Here is a 16,252-nt window from a genome sequence, read left to right as displayed (position 1 = left end):
TACTTGATTGAATTCTAGTTTTTTTTTAAGTGATGTGATTAAAATTTGTGATAATGTAACCTCCACCTGGGTCGAGATTTGTACAAGTATATATGGTGGGGAATACTAAAGTAAGAAACTGCAAAATTCTAGGTGCCCATGAAACATGCTAATCCTAACCGATCGTAAACTGTGGCCATCCCTGAAAATCCATTATTAGTTTTGAAGTATCGTTAATAATGTTGTGGTTTCGACGGAACGTTCTGTCGATCGCTTTTTGGTACAACAAACCATGTGTACATTCGAATGATTTACATGCTCGTTTTTTATTTCGAGGTCTAAATTCAAAATTTGAAAATTATCTCTAGAAAATGATACGGCTAACGAGTTTGAATGTGGCTACGTATCCATTTAAAATCCAATTAAGATAACTATGTACGTACTAGAAAATGTAACCTAAATGCATGACACTGATAATAAAACAGAGTTATTTCGCGTCGTACTGAAAATTAAAACCAACTCTAATAAAAGAAAAATCTTCGAAAATTGAATTATAACAAAATCAGAACTACTAACTGCATAATAATGTATAAAATATCAAATCTTGAACAGGACGTTCGCTTTTGAAACCACAGCTTAACTTACCTCTTGCATACGTTCTAAGACTCAACCAGACTTTAAAAATGAAGAATAGTGCATAAACTGACGCAAAGCAACACAACCAAACGAAGATGGCTTTATCCAGGTGGACGAAACTTGTCGTTATCACTTCAAACCCGAAAGTTACTCTAAAAGTAGTTGTTGTTTCACAGTTTCTTTTCTTTAAATATTTACCTTCCGGTTGTCAAGTATTCCTTTCCTAAGGTGTAAAAAGAAAGACCCACGAAGACGATGGCGCACATGTTGTAAATATTTTGTGTTTGAGAATGTTCGAAGGCATCGGTCGCAAGGGCATTCCAAATTACAAATTTCTTTTCCATTTTAGTAGAAATTTTGAAATTTTGTAGGCGTTTTTGCGTTCTCGATGCGGATTACCTACTTGACCTGTAAAGATGGTTAATGAGTTGGTGATCCGTTAAAATGAAGGTGACTGCTTATCCGTCCGATACATAATAATTTTGTATGATTTTAATTAATTATTACTAGGCTTCGAATTTTATGTCGTTAAAAAATTAATAAAAGGAGACATTTTTAGGTCCTAAAATTGACGAATTAGCTTACATTAAAAAAATAATATTTAAAAAACAGATGAAACAAAACTTTATAGAAGCAAATATTTTGTGCTACAAACAAAAAAATTGGTCTAAAGAGTTTAGACAGTACTTCCCTCGCTGTCGGAAACTTGACGACTGCATGCCTATTGTGTTTTTTTCTCATTACATTTTTGTAGTGGGAATTTAAAAAAAAATTGCGATGACGTCATCAACATTTTTGCAAGGACACGTATATCAGTTGGGATAGATGTAGTGTAATACTAAGAATAAAATTATTATATTCTCAAATTTTCGGGAAAATGAATTGGGTCGTTTTGAATATTGATTTGTAATAATCAATAAAACAACGAAACAATTTACTCACGTATACGTGTCAGAGGCAACTGAAAATCGTGTATGTATAAACATTCTTAATTTAAGATGACAGGCGTAACAGCATACGTGAGAGTCAAACAGAGAAACTGTAAACAAAACGACCATCGGTTTTATTGCTTCGACTTCCGCTTATTATAGAAAACATTGGGTTTTATTTTAATTCTTGACGGTGAAATTCACAATTGGTTGATTATAAACATGTCTATTTCACATTCGCGGAACCAAGTGAGCGCATAAAACAAATGCAGGTCTGTAATGTTAAAGTCGATGTAAATAAGCGTGCTACCTTTATGTTTCAACCGAATTTTTCCTTTAAAAAATTTTGTGTCTACCAAATTGGGTTGGTTGGGATGTAATACTAATAATAAGTGTTGCCTTTAATTTAATCAATAAAATAAATTGACTTCATTAATTTTTTTGAACCACCTCTTAAGAAAATCTAAAAAATATGAATGGAATGATAAATCACAAGTACAAACTCATCATATTTTTTGCATTTTAGATAGGATTTATTCAGCAAAATTTAAGGGTGACGTCATCAATTTTTTTAGGAGGGATGAACAAATACATTTTGAACAAAAGTTTACCATGCTTATAATAACATTAAAATATTCCCAAGATTTCAAAGCATTCGGTTTTGTAATTCCTGATTAAATCGATAAAATAAATTCACGCCTTCATTAATTTTTTTGAGTCACCCTGCATATGCAAATCCAAAAATATGAATGGAATGATAAATCACAAGTACAAACTCATCATATTTTGTACATTTTAGATACGATTTATTCGGCAAACTTTTGAGCTGACGTCATCAGTTTTTTGTAGAAGATAACCAAATATATTTTGACTAAAAATTTATTATGCTCTTTATAACCTTAAAACATCTGCAAGATTTCAAAGCATTCGGTTTTGTAGTTCCTGATTAAATCAATAAAATAAATTTACGCATTCATTAATTTTTTTGAGTCACCCTGTATAAGCAAATCGAAAAAATTTGAATGGAATGATAAATCACAAGAAGAAACTCACCATATTTTGTACATTTTAGATAGGATTTATTCAGCAAAATTTTGTGGTGACGTCATAAATTTTTTAGGGGGGACGACCAAATACGTTTTGATCAAAAATTTACCATGCTTATGATAATTTTAAAATATCTTCAAGATTTCGAAGCATTCGGTTTTGTAGTTCCTGATTAAATCAATAAAATATATTTACACATTCATTAATTTTTTTGAGTCACCCTGTATATGCAAATCCAAAAAATATGAATGGAGTGATAGATCACAAGTACAGACTCATCATATTTTGTACATTTTAGATATGATTTATTCCACAAACTTTTGAGCTGACGTCATCAAGTTTTTGGAGGGGATAAGCAAATATTTTTTGACTAAAGATTTATGATGCTCTTTATAGCCTTAAAACATCTGCAACATTTCAAAGCATTCTGGTTAGCAGATTAAAAATTAAATTTCAAAATGTTGTTTTATAATTTTGATTTTTTTTCCAAAAATCTGGACGTTTCGGGTGAAAAGTCGATTCAGAGTTGTAAACTACATGTGTAGGACTATGTTATTTTATACAATTGAAAACCCATTTACTATGTACAATTTTGAAGTGACGTCATCGCATTAGTGGTGGGGATGATTAGACAAATTTTGGTTAGCGTTTTACCATCTACATGATATTCTTAATATAAGTACAAAATTTCACAACAATCGGTCGAGTACTTTCGGAGATTATCTGTCTAATAAAAATCCGGGAAGGCAGACGGACAGACGGACAGACGGACGGACAGACGGACAGACGGACAGACGGACAGACGGACAGACGGACAGACGGACGGACAGACGGAAATGGGAGACCTATTTCTTCGTCTTCTAGGGGTCATGAAAGATCGAGAAAACGTAAAAGTAGAGAGTCGGCCGACGGACTCGATTACAATACTTCCTTTGCTTACGCTCGGGAAGTAAAAAAATAGATTAAGTGAGAAATCCGAAAACTACAAATTTCAGAAACGTCAAAATTTGAAAAATAAAAAAATATTGAAGACCTGAAAAATCGAAAAATCTAAAATTTAAAATATTGAAAAGTTAAAATATCCTAAAACTGAAAAATGGAGAAATCCAAACATCAAAAAATCAAAAAAATAAAACTGAAAAATCAACGAATCGAGAAGTCGAAAATTTAAAAAATTGGAAAATTGAAAAATCGGATAAATCAAAAATCGAAACGTCGAAGAATCGAGAAACCGAAAAGCAAAAAATCGAAAAACCAACAAATCGAAACATTGTAAAATTCAAAAATTGAGGCATCGAGAAATCGAAAAATCAAAAGACAAAAAAATCGAGGAGTCGAAAAATCGAGAAGTCGAAAAATCAAAAAATTGAGAAACCGAAATAGGCCAAAATCGAAAAATCGAAAACTTAAATATGGAAAAATTGATAAAGCGAGAGATTGAATAATCAAAACATCGAAACATCCGAATCTCAATGAATTGAGATCTCAAAAAATTTAAACATTCGTAAATTTAAAAAATTAAAATATAGAACTGGAAACTCGAGAAACTGAAAAATCTAGAAATTTAAAAATTAAAACATGAAAAAGTTGAAAAATTGAGAAATTGAAATAAAAAACAAAAAACTGAAAATCCAAAAATAAAAAATAGAAAAATCTAGAAGAATTGAAGAACTGAAAAATCGAAACTTTGAGAAGTGGGAAAATCAAAAATAGATTAATTGAGAAATCAGAAAACTGAAAATTTAACGCAAAAATTTGAAAAATTCAAAAATTTAAATACTGAAGAACTGAAAAGTCAAAAAATCGAGAAATCGAAAAAACTAAAATTTAAAACAATGAATAATTAAAATATCGCAAAATTGAAGAATCGATAAATCCAATTCAATTGGAAAAATTGAAAAATTGAAAAATCGGGATATTGAAAAATTGGAAAATCCAGAAATTGAAAAGCTCAAAAGAAAAAAATCGAAAAAGCGAGAAATCCAAAAATCGAAACATCAAAAAATTGAAAAACTGAGACTTCGAGAAATCGAAAAATCGGAGGATCGAGAAATTGAGGAGTCGGAAGCCGAAAAGGAAAGTTAAAAATTGAAAAATAGAGAAATTGAACAATCAAAACAACGAAACATCTGAATTCGATAAATTGAGAAATTAAAAAATTTAATAATCGAAAAATTTTAAAAAAAGAAAAACTCGAAAATCGAAAATTAAAATTCAAAAAATGGAAAAATTGAAAAATTGAAATATAGAAGATTTGAAAACTCGAGATATTGAAAAACCTATAATTTTAAAAAATGAAATATTAAAACATCGAAACGTTGAAAAATTGAGAAATCGAAGCATTAAACAGGCGCAGCATTGAAAAATCTGAAGTTTCCAATAAATTGAAAATCCAAATAGTAAAAAATCGAGAAATCAAAAAAAATCAAAAATAGACAAGCCGAAAAATTAAAATATTGAAAAATCTCATAACTGAAAGTAATATTCAAAAAATTGAGAAATTAAAAATTTGGAGAATTGAGAAATCGAAAATCTAAAAAAGCAAAATTGAAAAATCGTAATCTTAAAAAATCGAAAAATTGAAGAATTGAAGATGTGAAAAATCGAAACTTTAGGAAGTCCAGAAGTGTACAAATAAAAAAATACTTTAGAAATCGGCAAAAAAATTGAAAAATCGAAATATTTAAAAACCGTAAAATTGAAGAGGACAAAAATTGAGAAATCGTATCACTGAAACATCGAAAGATTGAGAAATCGAAAAATAAAAAAATCGAGAAATAGAAAATTTGAGGGGTATTAAGTCCGGACATCTAGGAGGCCATTTTATTGGTGCACGCCTTCCAACATTTGACAAATATTTGTGCATATAAATCTGCTCTTTAATTCATCAGAAAATCCGGCTATTCTAACTCGGAGTCGTAAATAATCTTCAGAAAACTCACCTTTAATCTGTGTAAACTTTTGAATGCTTTCGGATATAATTTAAAAATTCAGTTGCTGAAATTAAAATTTTCGTTGCATTAAAGTTTACAAAATGTTTGTAAAACGTTACTTAGGTGAAAATGTACCACCACAACCAAACGCGCCAACCAAATAAATCCAATTTTAATTTCCACTTCCTGAATCATCGTTATTTAATTTTTTCCTTCCACGATACCATCTTTTAATTAATTTAAAACCATAATTAATCCACTACAGCCGTACCATCCACCATTTAAACTAAAGTAAATTTTTAATCAAGCACAACTATCTAACCCGCCCAGTCAACAAAAATTCCTACTTCCCTTAATTACAGTAATTAAAACAAACCACCCCGAAATTTACAACCCACAATCCATTATTCATAACAAACACTCTTTTAAACCCAACCATCTCCAAAATCGCTCACTTGTACACAAAGATGTACCCCTACTACAGACCCCCAGTCGACCAAATCCTCCACCTCTTCACCTTCAACGGAATCAACCCTCTGAAAAAATCCCTCGCCGCCACTCTCCTAGTCACACTCGAACTCACCTCGATCACCACCACCATGCTGCTGATTTTCACCCAGTTCTTCTACAGCGACTTCTCCATGAAGCTCTTCGTGGACTCCGTCGAATCCCTCTTCACCACGTCCCAGGTAAGAACCCCAACCCCCAAAACGCTAAAACCGCCACACTTTCAGCTCCTAGTCAAGCTCACGACGTTCGTCGTCAAGAAGCGCGAAATCAAAATCCTGCTGGTGCAGATTTCGAGCTTCTGGAGTCTGAGCCAGTTCGACCAGAAGTTCAGACAGGAGTGTTTGGGGCACTTGAAGTATATCAAGTCGACGGTGAAGATGTTCATCGTTCTGTGTGCTAGTGTGATGGTGTTCTTTATGTTTAGTCCGGTGTTTGCAGACAGACTAGCGATTATTTGCTACGTTCCGGAATTCATGCCCAGATGGGTTTTCGTGGTTTATAATAGCTGGGTTTTCGGGTATATTGGTATGGGGGTGGTGGCTTTCGACTCGTTTGTTTGTACCATGATTTTTATGCTGCATTTGCAATATAAGTTGTTGAACGAGAAAATTTGCCTGATGAGGTTGGAGGAGGTGCGAAACGTGGATGACGAGAGGGTGTGTTTGCAGGATTTGAGGAGTATAATACAGTATCACAATTTTCTCTGGGGGTAGAGATTTTGTTACGCAATGTACGACTGTTATTTTTATTTATAGTTTCATTTTTTAGATTTTTAAAACAGCTGAATTCGATTTTAGGGATCACCTCTTTTATACAGTTCATCCTGTATATAATTTCGATGTGTTTTGAAATGTATTTGGTGTCTAAAGGGTGCGAGTATTTTTTTTTTTTGATTGATTTAAATATAACTGTCTTGGTTTTTAGGTCTGTGAATCTGGAAAGTCTCAAGTCGTTGTTTTATATAACAACGCTTTCGTTTGAAATGATGCTGTGCTTTTGCATTCCTTCTACTTATTTGACGTCTGAGGTGAGCAGCTTCAAACTTAGAACACAGTTTCGGAATTAAATAATTATAATAATTGCCTAGTGTTTACTAACCTAAAAAAAATGCTTTTTAGACGTGTCCAAGAAATTTATAAAATATCTCTAATAATAATCTAAATGTTCATTATTTTTACTTCCTGAGTGTGAATTACTGCTTTTATTTTATGGCAACGTTTCATGGCCCCTAGAATACGAAAATAGTGGTCTCCCATTTCGCATTGGTCGTCTCTAGCAGTCTGTCTGTCTGTCATCTGTAGCAAATAGGTTTCAATTTTTTTTAAATAACATTCTTCTATTCTACAAATCTAGTTTATGAAACCGTACTGGATTTTCAGCCGAGACATCCATATTTTTGGAAAAAAAAATGAAAATTGTATAAATAATATCTTTCAATTTAATCGAATGGTCTAAAATCTTGCAGGCGCTTTAAACTTACCGCATACACCGTAGATTTTAAACAAATATCATCGCATTCATATTTTTTAGAATTGTTTATACAGGCTGACTCAAAAAAAAAATTAATGAGTCAATATATTTTATTGATTAAATCAGGAATGGTTCAAACCATTTTCCTGAAAATTGGGGAGTACACTACCTTTACTTTAAGACTTCATATATAACTTTATTTTAACTTCTAGAGGTTATCACAAACAAAAATAAAACTCCCAAAACTGAATCTTATAATTTTTATAGAAACCTGGATTTGTTGTTTTATAATTTTTTAATTTTGTAATTTCGCAATATTTTGATTTTTCAGTTTTATAATTTTACAATTTTTCAGTTTCTTAGTTGTTTTTAAGAACCAATTTTTCAATTATCAGGTTTTCCATTTTCTCGATTTTTCATTTTTCAAGTAATCTGATATTAGAATTTTAAACTTTTTTCGATATCAAAATTTTTAGATTTTACAATTTCTTGATTCTTCAACTTAATGATGTTTCAATTTTACGATTTTGCAATTTTTCATTTATACAGTTTAATAGTTTTTCGATTTTACAATCATCCAATTTTTCAATTTTTTAATTTTATAAATTTTCAATTTTTTTTCAGTTTTAATTTTCATTTTTCAAAAATTGCAGAATTGAATTTTTAGTGAATCTGTTTTTCAATCTTTGACTTTTCTATTATCAGATTTTCAAATTTATCGATTCTTCAATTGGTCAGTTTTGGAATTCTTGTATTTTTAAATTTTTCGGTTTTTCATTTTTGTAGTTTGAACAATTTTCGAATTTACAATTATCCAATCTTTTAATTTTGTAATTTCACAATTTTTTAATTTTTTGTTTTTTAATTATTCAAAATTTCAAATATAATTTTTCAGGTTTTTGATTTTTCAATTTAATTTTTTTACAATTTTTCGTTTTTAAAAGTATCCAATTTTCGAAATTTTCGGTTCAAACACTTTTTTGATTTTTCAATTTTACATTTTTAATATTTTCGAATGTGTCAAATAGTTTTTCAGTTTTTGATTTTTCAGTTCTCCGAATTTCATTGTTTCGCTTTGCCAATTTTTTGATTTTTAATTTTGCAAAATTTCGCTTTCCAATTTTTCAACTTTTTACAGTTTTTCGATTTCACATTTGTCCACTTCTTATTGAATCCATTTTTCAATTATCAGATTTTCCAATTTACCGAGTTTTCAATTTTTCGGTTTTGGAATCCTTAGCTTTTTTATTTTTTCGATTTTTTATTTTTACACTTTAATGAATTGTCGAATTTACAATTATTCAAATTTTCAAATTTGTAATATTAGTTTTTCATTTTTTTATTTTTAATTGTTCAAAATTTTAATTTCAATTTTACAGGTTTTGGATTTTTCAATTTTATAATTTTTGGTTGTGTTAATTATTCGATTTTTTTTTTTTTTTGTTAAACTATATCTTAATTTCAATTTTTAAATTCTCTGTTTTTAACATTTTTCGTTTTTTCAATAATTCAATTTTTGATTTTTCAATTATCCGAATTTCATCGTTTCGATTTACCAATATTTTAATTTTGCAAAATTTGGATTTTCAAATTTTTGATTTTTTAATTTTATTATTTTACAATTTTTCGATTTTTTATTTTTGTAATTTGTCGATTTTAAAATTGTTCGATTTTCAGTTTTATTTTTCTGAAATTTTTCGGAATTACAGTTTAATAATTTTCCGAATTTACAATTATCCAATTTTTCCATTTTTGTAATTTTGCAATTTTTTTATTTTTAAGTTTGTATTTTTAGTTTTTCAATTTCTCATTTATATCTACAATTTTGAATTTAATCAGTTTTTCAGTTTGGGATTTTTTAATTAACAGAATTTCCAATTTCCCGAGTTTCTAATTTTTCTGTTTCGGAAGAATCCTTGGATTCTTAATTTTTCGATTTTTCATTTTCCAGTTGTTTTAATTTAACAGTTTTGGCAGTTTTTCATTTTTACAGTTTAATATATAGAATTTACAATTATCCAATTGTTGAATTTTGTGATTTTACAATTTTTTAATTTTTTGATTTTTATTTCAAAATTCTAATTGTAATTTTTCAGGTTTTTATTTTACAATTTTTCGTCTTTGAAAGTCTCCGATTTTTGAATTTTTCATTTTAAGATGTGTCAATTCTTCGGTTTTTAATTAATCAATTTCTCAATTTTCAGTTTTCTAATTCTTGTTTTTAAAATTTTTCGCATTTTTAATTTTTGAATTTTTGATTTTTCAGTTATCCGAATTTCATTGTTTCGATTTTTAATTTTGCAAAATTTCGATTTCCAATTCTTCCATTTTAAAATTTTCTAATTTCTTGATTTTAACGTTGTTCGAATTTCAAATTTATATTTTTTGATTTTTAAGTTTTATATTTTTACAGTTTTTCAATGTCTCATTTGTCCACTTTTTAATGAATCAATTTTTCAATTTTTGATTTTCAATTTTCCAAAATTTCGATTTTGATTTTTTCGAGTTTTTGATTTTTCAATTTTTCTATTTTAAAGTGATTCGCTTTTCACTTTTATATTGCTGCAATTTTTCCGACTTTAAATTTAATAATTTTTCGATTTTACAATTATCCAATTTTTCATTTTTGTAATTGAATCAGTTTCATACTTTTTGGGTTCATCAATTACGTATCAGATTTTCCAATTTCCCAAGTTTTCAGTTTTTCGGTTTTGGAATCCCTGGATTTTTCATTTTTTCGATTTTTCATTCTTTAATTGTCAGATTTTTTGATTTAACAGGTTTTGTAATTTTTCAATTTTACAGTTTCATAATTTTTCGATTTCGATTTTTTTGATTCAAATTTTGAATAATTTTAAGTTTTCAGGTTTTTGATTTTTCAGTTTAGTTATTTTACAATTTATTAAATTTTAAAATTCTTGTTTTTAAAATTTTGATTTGCTAATATTTTGATTTTTGACTTTGCAAAATTTGGCGTTTCAATTTTTCAAGTTTTTGATTTTTCACTTTTATTATTTCGCAATTTTAAGTTTTATATTTTTACAGTTTTTCGATTTCTCCTTTGTCCAGTTTTTAATGAAACAGTTCTTCAAGTTTTAATTTTTCAATTGTGAGATTTTCCAATTTTCCAAATTTTCAATTTTTTGGATATTTGAAAATTGGGGATATTTTTTTTTCAATTTTTCATTTTTCAGTTTGTTTTTCATTTATAATCTTTTAATTTTTTAATTTCTAATTCTCCAAATTTCAGTTTTAATTTTTCAAATTATTGATTTTTCAATTTAAATTTAAAATAGCTGATTTTCGAATTTTTCTATTTTACTCATTTTTGATTATTCAATTTTTTGAACTTTTGGATGTGTCAGTTAATCAGTTTTTAATCAAGCAATTTCTCATTTTTGAATTTTAAAATTCCCTGTTTTTAAAATTTTTCGTTTCTTTAAAAATTCAATTTTCAATTTTTTATTTTTCAGGTGCCTAAATGACATTGTTTCGATTTACCAATTATTTGATTTTTAATTTTCCAAAATTTCGATTTTAAATTTTTCGAGTTTTTGATTTTTCGATTTTAAAATTATTCGATTTTCAGTTTTATACTTTTGCAGATTTTTCCGATACAGGTTAATAATTTTTCAATTTTACTACCATCCAATTTTTCAACTTTGTAGTTTTTTTAAATTTTTTGATTTTTAAGTTTTCAAAATTTCGAGTTTCAATTTTTCAAGTTTTTGATTTTTAAATTTTGTTTTTGTAATTTTGTAATTTATTGAGTTTTAAGTTTTTTATTTTTAGAGTTTTTCGATTTCTCCATGTCCACTTTTTGATGAAACAGCTCTTCAAGTTTTGATTTTTAAATTATCACATTTTCCAATTTTGTGAGTTTTCAATTTTTTGGTTATTTGGAATTCTTGGATATTTTTTCAATTTTTCATTTTTCAATTGACCAATCGTTTAATTTAAAAATTTTTGCAATTATTCATTTTTACAGATTAATAAATTTTCGAATTTATAATCTTTTAATTTTTTAGTTTCTAATTCTCCAAAATTTCAGTTTTAATTTTTCAAGTTATTGATTTTTCAATTTAAATTTAAAATAGCTGATTTTCGAATTTTTCTATTTTACTCATTTTTGATTATTCAATTTTTTGAACTTTTGGATGTGTCAGTTAATCAGTTTTTAATCAAGCAATTTCTCATTTTTGAATTTTAAAATTCCCTGTTTTTAAAATTTTTCGTTTCTTTAAAAATTCAATTTTCAATTTTTTATTTTTCAGGTGCCTAAATGACATTGTTTCGATTTACCAATTATTTGATTTTTAATTTTCCAAAATTTCGATTTTTAATTTTACGAGTTTTTGATTTTTCGATTTTAAAATTATTCGATTTTCTGTTTCATACTTTTGCAGATTTTTCCGATACAGTTTAATAATTTTTCAATTTTACTACCATCCAATTTTTCAACTTTGTAGTTTTTTGAAATTTTTTGATTTTTAATTTTTCAAAATTTCGAGTTTCAATTTTTCAAGGTTTTGATTTTTAAATTTTGTTTTTGTAATTTTGTAATTTATTGAGTTTTAAGTTTTTTATTGTTACAGTTTTTTGATTTCTCCATGTCCACTTTTTGATGAAACAGCTCTTCAAGTTTTGATTTTTAAATTATCAGATTTTCCAATTTTGTGAGTTTTCAATTTTTTGGTTATTTGGAATTCTTGGATATTTTTTCAATTTTTCATTTTTCAATTGACCAATCGTTTAATTTAAAAATTTTTGCAATTATTCATTTTTACAGATTAATAAATTTTCGAATTTACAATCTTTTAATTTTTTAGTTTCTAATTCTCCAAAATTTCAGTTTTAATTTTTCAAGTTATTGATTTTTCAATTTAAATTTAAAAGTAGCTGATTTTCGAATTTTTCTATTTTACTCTTTTTTGATTATTCAATTTTTTGAACTTTTGGATTGTCAGTTAATCAGTTTTTATAATCAATCAATTTCTCATTTTTGAATTTTAAAATTCGCTGTTTTTAAAATTTTTCGTTTCTTTAAAAGTTCAATTTTCAATTTTTTATTTTTCAGGTGCCTAAATGATATTGTTTCGATTTACCAATGATTTGATTTTTAATTTTCCAAAATTTCGATTTTAAATTTTTCGAGTTTTTGATTTTTCGATTTTAAAATTATTCGATTTTCTGTTTTATACTTTTGCAGATTTTTCCGATACAGGTTAATAATTTTTCAATTTTAGTACCATCCAATTTTTCAACTTCGTAGTTTTGAAATTTTTTGATTTTTAATTTTTCAAAATTTTGAGTTTCAATTTTTCAGGTTTTTGATTTTTAAATTTTGTTTTTGTATTTTTGTAATTTATTGAGTTTTAAGTTTTTTATTTTTAGAGTTTTTCGATTTCTCTATGTCCACTTTTTGATGAAACAGCTCTTCAAGTTTTGATTTTTAAATTATCACATTTTCCAATTTTGTAAGTTTTCAATTTTTTGGTTATTTGGAATTATTGGATATTTTTTCAATTTTTCATTTTTCAATTGACCAATCGTTTAATTTAAAAATTTTTGCAATTATTCATTTTTACAGTTTAATAAATTTTCGAATTTACAATGTTTTCATTTTTTAGTTTCTAATTCTCCAAAATTTCAGTTTTAATTTTTCAAGTTATTGATTTTTCAATTTAAATTTAAAAGTAGCTCATTTTCGAATTTTTCTATTTTACTCTTTTTTGATTATTCAATTTTTTGAACTTTTGGATTGTTAGTTAATCAGTTCTTAATCAATCAGTTTCTCATTTTTGAATTTTAAAATTCCCTGTTTTTAAAATTTTTCGTTTCTTTAAAAATTCAATTTTCAATTTTTTATTTTTCAAGTGCCTAAATGTCATTGTTTCGATTTACCAATTATTTGATTTTTAATTTTCCAAAATTTCGATTTTACATTTTTCGAGTTTTTGATTTTTCGATTTTAAAATTATTCCATTTTCTGTTTTAAACTTTTGCAGATTTTTCCGATTCAGGTTAATAATTTTTCAATTTTACTACCATCCAATTTTTCAACTTTGTAGTTTTTTGAAATCTTTTGATTTTTAATTTTTCAAAATTTCGAGTTCCAATTTTTCAAGTTTTTGATTTTTAAATTTTGTTTTTGTAATTTTGTAATTTATTGAGTTTTAAGTTTTTTATTTTTACAGTTTTTCGATTTCTCCATGTCCACTTTTTGATGAAACAGCTCTTCAAGTTTTGATTTTTAGATTATCAGTTTTTCCAATTTTGTGAGTTTTCAATTTTTTGGTTATTTGGAATTCTTGGATATTTTTTCAATTTTTCATTTTTCAATTGACCAATCGTTTAATTTAAAAATTTTTGCAATTATTCATTTTTACAGATTAATAAATTTTCGAATTTACAATCTTTTAATTTTTTAGTTTCTAATTCTCCAAAATTTCAGTTTTAATTTTTCAAGTTATTGATTTTTCAATTTAAATTTAAAAGTAGCTGATTTTCGAATTTTTCTATTTTACTCTTTTTTGATTATTCAATTTTTTGAACTTTTGGATTGTCAGTTAATCAGTTTTTATAATCAATCAATTTCTCATTTTTGAATTTTAAAATTCGCTGTTTTTAAAATTTTTCGTTTCTTTAAAAGTTCAATTTTCAATTTTTTATTTTTCAGGTGCCTAAATGATATTGTTTCGATTTACCAATGATTTGATTTTTAATTTTCCAAAATTTCGATTTTAAATTTTTCGAGTTTTTGATTTTTCGATTTTAAAATTATTCGATTTTCTGTTTTATACTTTTGCAGATTTTTCCGATACAGGTTAATAATTTTTCAATTTTACTAAAATCCAATTTTTCAACTTTGTAGTTTTTTGAAATTTTTTGATTTTTAAGTTTTCAAAATTTCGAGTTTCAATTTTTCAAGTTTTTGATTTTTAAATTTTGTTTTTGTAATTTTGTAATTTATTGAGTTTTAAGTTTTTTATTTTTAGAGTTTTTCGATTTCTCCATGTCCACTTTTTGATGAAACAGCTCTTCAAGTTTTGATTTTTAAATTATCACATTTTCCAATTTTGTGAGTTTTCAATTTTTTGGTTATTTGGAATTCTTGGATATTTTTTCAATTTTTCATTTTTCAATTGACCAATCGTTTAATTTAAAAATTTTTGCAATTATTCATTTTTACAGTTTAATAAATTTTCGAATTTACAATGTTTTAATTTTTTAGTTTCTAATTCTCCAAAATTTCAGTTTTAATTTTTCAAGTTATTGATTTTTCAATTTAAATTTAAAAGTAGCTGATTTTCGAATTTTTCTATATTACTCTTTTTTGATTATTCAATTTTTTGAACTTTTGGATTGTCAGTTAATCAGTTTTTAATCAATCAGTTTCTCATTTTTGAATTTTAAAATTCCCTGTTTTTAAAATTTTTCGTTTCTTTAAAAATTCAATTTTCAATTTTTTGTTTTTCAAGTGCCTAAATGTCATTGTTTCGATTTACCAATTATTTGATTTTTAATTTTCCAAAATTTCGATTTTAAATTTTCCGAGTTTTTGATTTTTCGATTTTAAAATTATTGGATTTTCTGTTTTATAGTTTTGCAGATTTTTCCGACACAGTTTAATAATTTTTCAATTTTACGACCATCCAATTTTTCAACTTCGTATTTTTGAAATTTTTGGATTTTTTCAAAATTTCGAGTTTCAATTTTTCAAGTTTTTGATTTTTAAATTCTGTTTTTGATATTTTGTAATTAATTAAGTTTTAAGTTTTTTATTTTTTGCAATTATTATTCATTTTTACAGTTTAATAAATTTTCGAATTTACAATCTTTTAATTTTTTATTTTTTAATTGTCCAAAATTTCAGTTTTAATTTTTCAATTTATTGATTTTTCAATTTAAATTTAAAAGCACCTGATTTTCGAATTTTTCTATTTTACACTTTTTTGAGCTTTTGGATGTGTCAATCAATCAGTTTTTAATTAATCAATTTCTCAGATTTCAATTTTAAAATTCCCTGTTTTTAAAATTTTTCACTTTTGTAATTTTGCAATTTTGAATTTTCAATTTTATATTTTTACAGTTTTTCGATTTCCAATTATTCGGTTTTTAAAAAATCAATTTTCAATTATTCAGTTATGAGATTTTCCAATTTTTCATAGTTTTTAGTTTATTATTGGAGTCTCCAAATTTCTCTATTTTTCAACTTCTCGGTCGTAGACAAACAAAAAAATAATAATAATAAAAATAATTTTTGAGGTATTTTATTTTGTCATTTTTGTTATGAAATTTCTAATTTGAAGTTTTTTGTACTACCAACTTACCACTATAAAAATAAGCCCTAGAGGAGTTTCATTTGGTACCAACTTAATTCCACAGATGGTGTTTTTTTTTAAACTGTCAATTTGTAACATTTACAGGCATCCAAAACTCTCCAAGTTACCTACGATACCAAATGGTACGAATGTAGGTCGACTTCGATCCAGAAGAACATCGTCATAATGATGCTCAAAGGACAACAAAAAGCTGCTTTATGGGCTGGCAACATGTTTGTATTCAATTTAGAAACAGCAACTGAAGTAAACCAAAATTTAAATTTCCATTTCTTGCTTATTTTAGTGTAATTTTCAGGCATTTAAAAAAACACTCTCATTTTACACATGCTTGAAAACGATAGGAGAAACTACTTAACCGAAGAAAAGTACTCAAAATCGTACTTCGTGGTACTGGAAAATTTAT

At 26.1% G+C, this 16,252-nt stretch overlaps 1 protein-coding gene across 1 annotated transcript; it reads left to right on the top strand.

Annotated features, from left to right (window-relative positions):
• The first annotated feature begins 5,991 nt into the window (after positions 1 to 5,991).
• On the top strand, positions 5,992 to 16,204 carry LOC135130767 (putative odorant receptor 59c). The gene is made up of 5 exons (XM_064058188.1): positions 5,992 to 6,213; positions 6,259 to 6,722; positions 6,803 to 7,061; positions 15,934 to 16,092; positions 16,145 to 16,204. Exons 1-5 carry the CDS (start codon positions 5,992 to 5,994, stop codon positions 16,202 to 16,204), a joined length of 1,164 nt encoding a protein of 387 aa, XP_063914258.1.
• The last annotated feature ends 48 nt before the right edge of the window (positions 16,205 to 16,252 follow it).

Source organism: Zophobas morio, unplaced genomic scaffold (genome assembly GCF_036711695.1).
Source record: "Zophobas morio isolate AGI-343-1 ecotype UQ-CSIRO unplaced genomic scaffold, CSIRO_AGI_Zmor_V1 ptg000018l, whole genome shotgun sequence".
Lineage (NCBI taxonomy): Eukaryota > Metazoa > Arthropoda > Insecta > Coleoptera > Tenebrionidae > Zophobas > Zophobas morio.
The sequence above is the reverse complement of the archived record's forward strand: the minus strand, read 5'-3'. Positions and strand labels throughout refer to the sequence as shown.

Excerpts from the sequence above, each read along its gene's own strand:
- LOC135130767 (XM_064058188.1), top strand. The coding sequence starts at position 5,992 with ATGTACCCCTACTACAGACCCCCAGTCGACCAAATCCTCCACCTCTTC. Across the intron at positions 6,214-6,258 it reads CCCTCTTCACCACGTCCCAG|CTCCTAGTCAAGCTCACGAC; the intron begins GTAAGAACCCCA and ends CCACACTTTCAG. Across the intron at positions 7,062-15,933 it reads CTACTTATTTGACGTCTGAG|GCATCCAAAACTCTCCAAGT; the intron begins GTGAGCAGCTTC and ends TAACATTTACAG.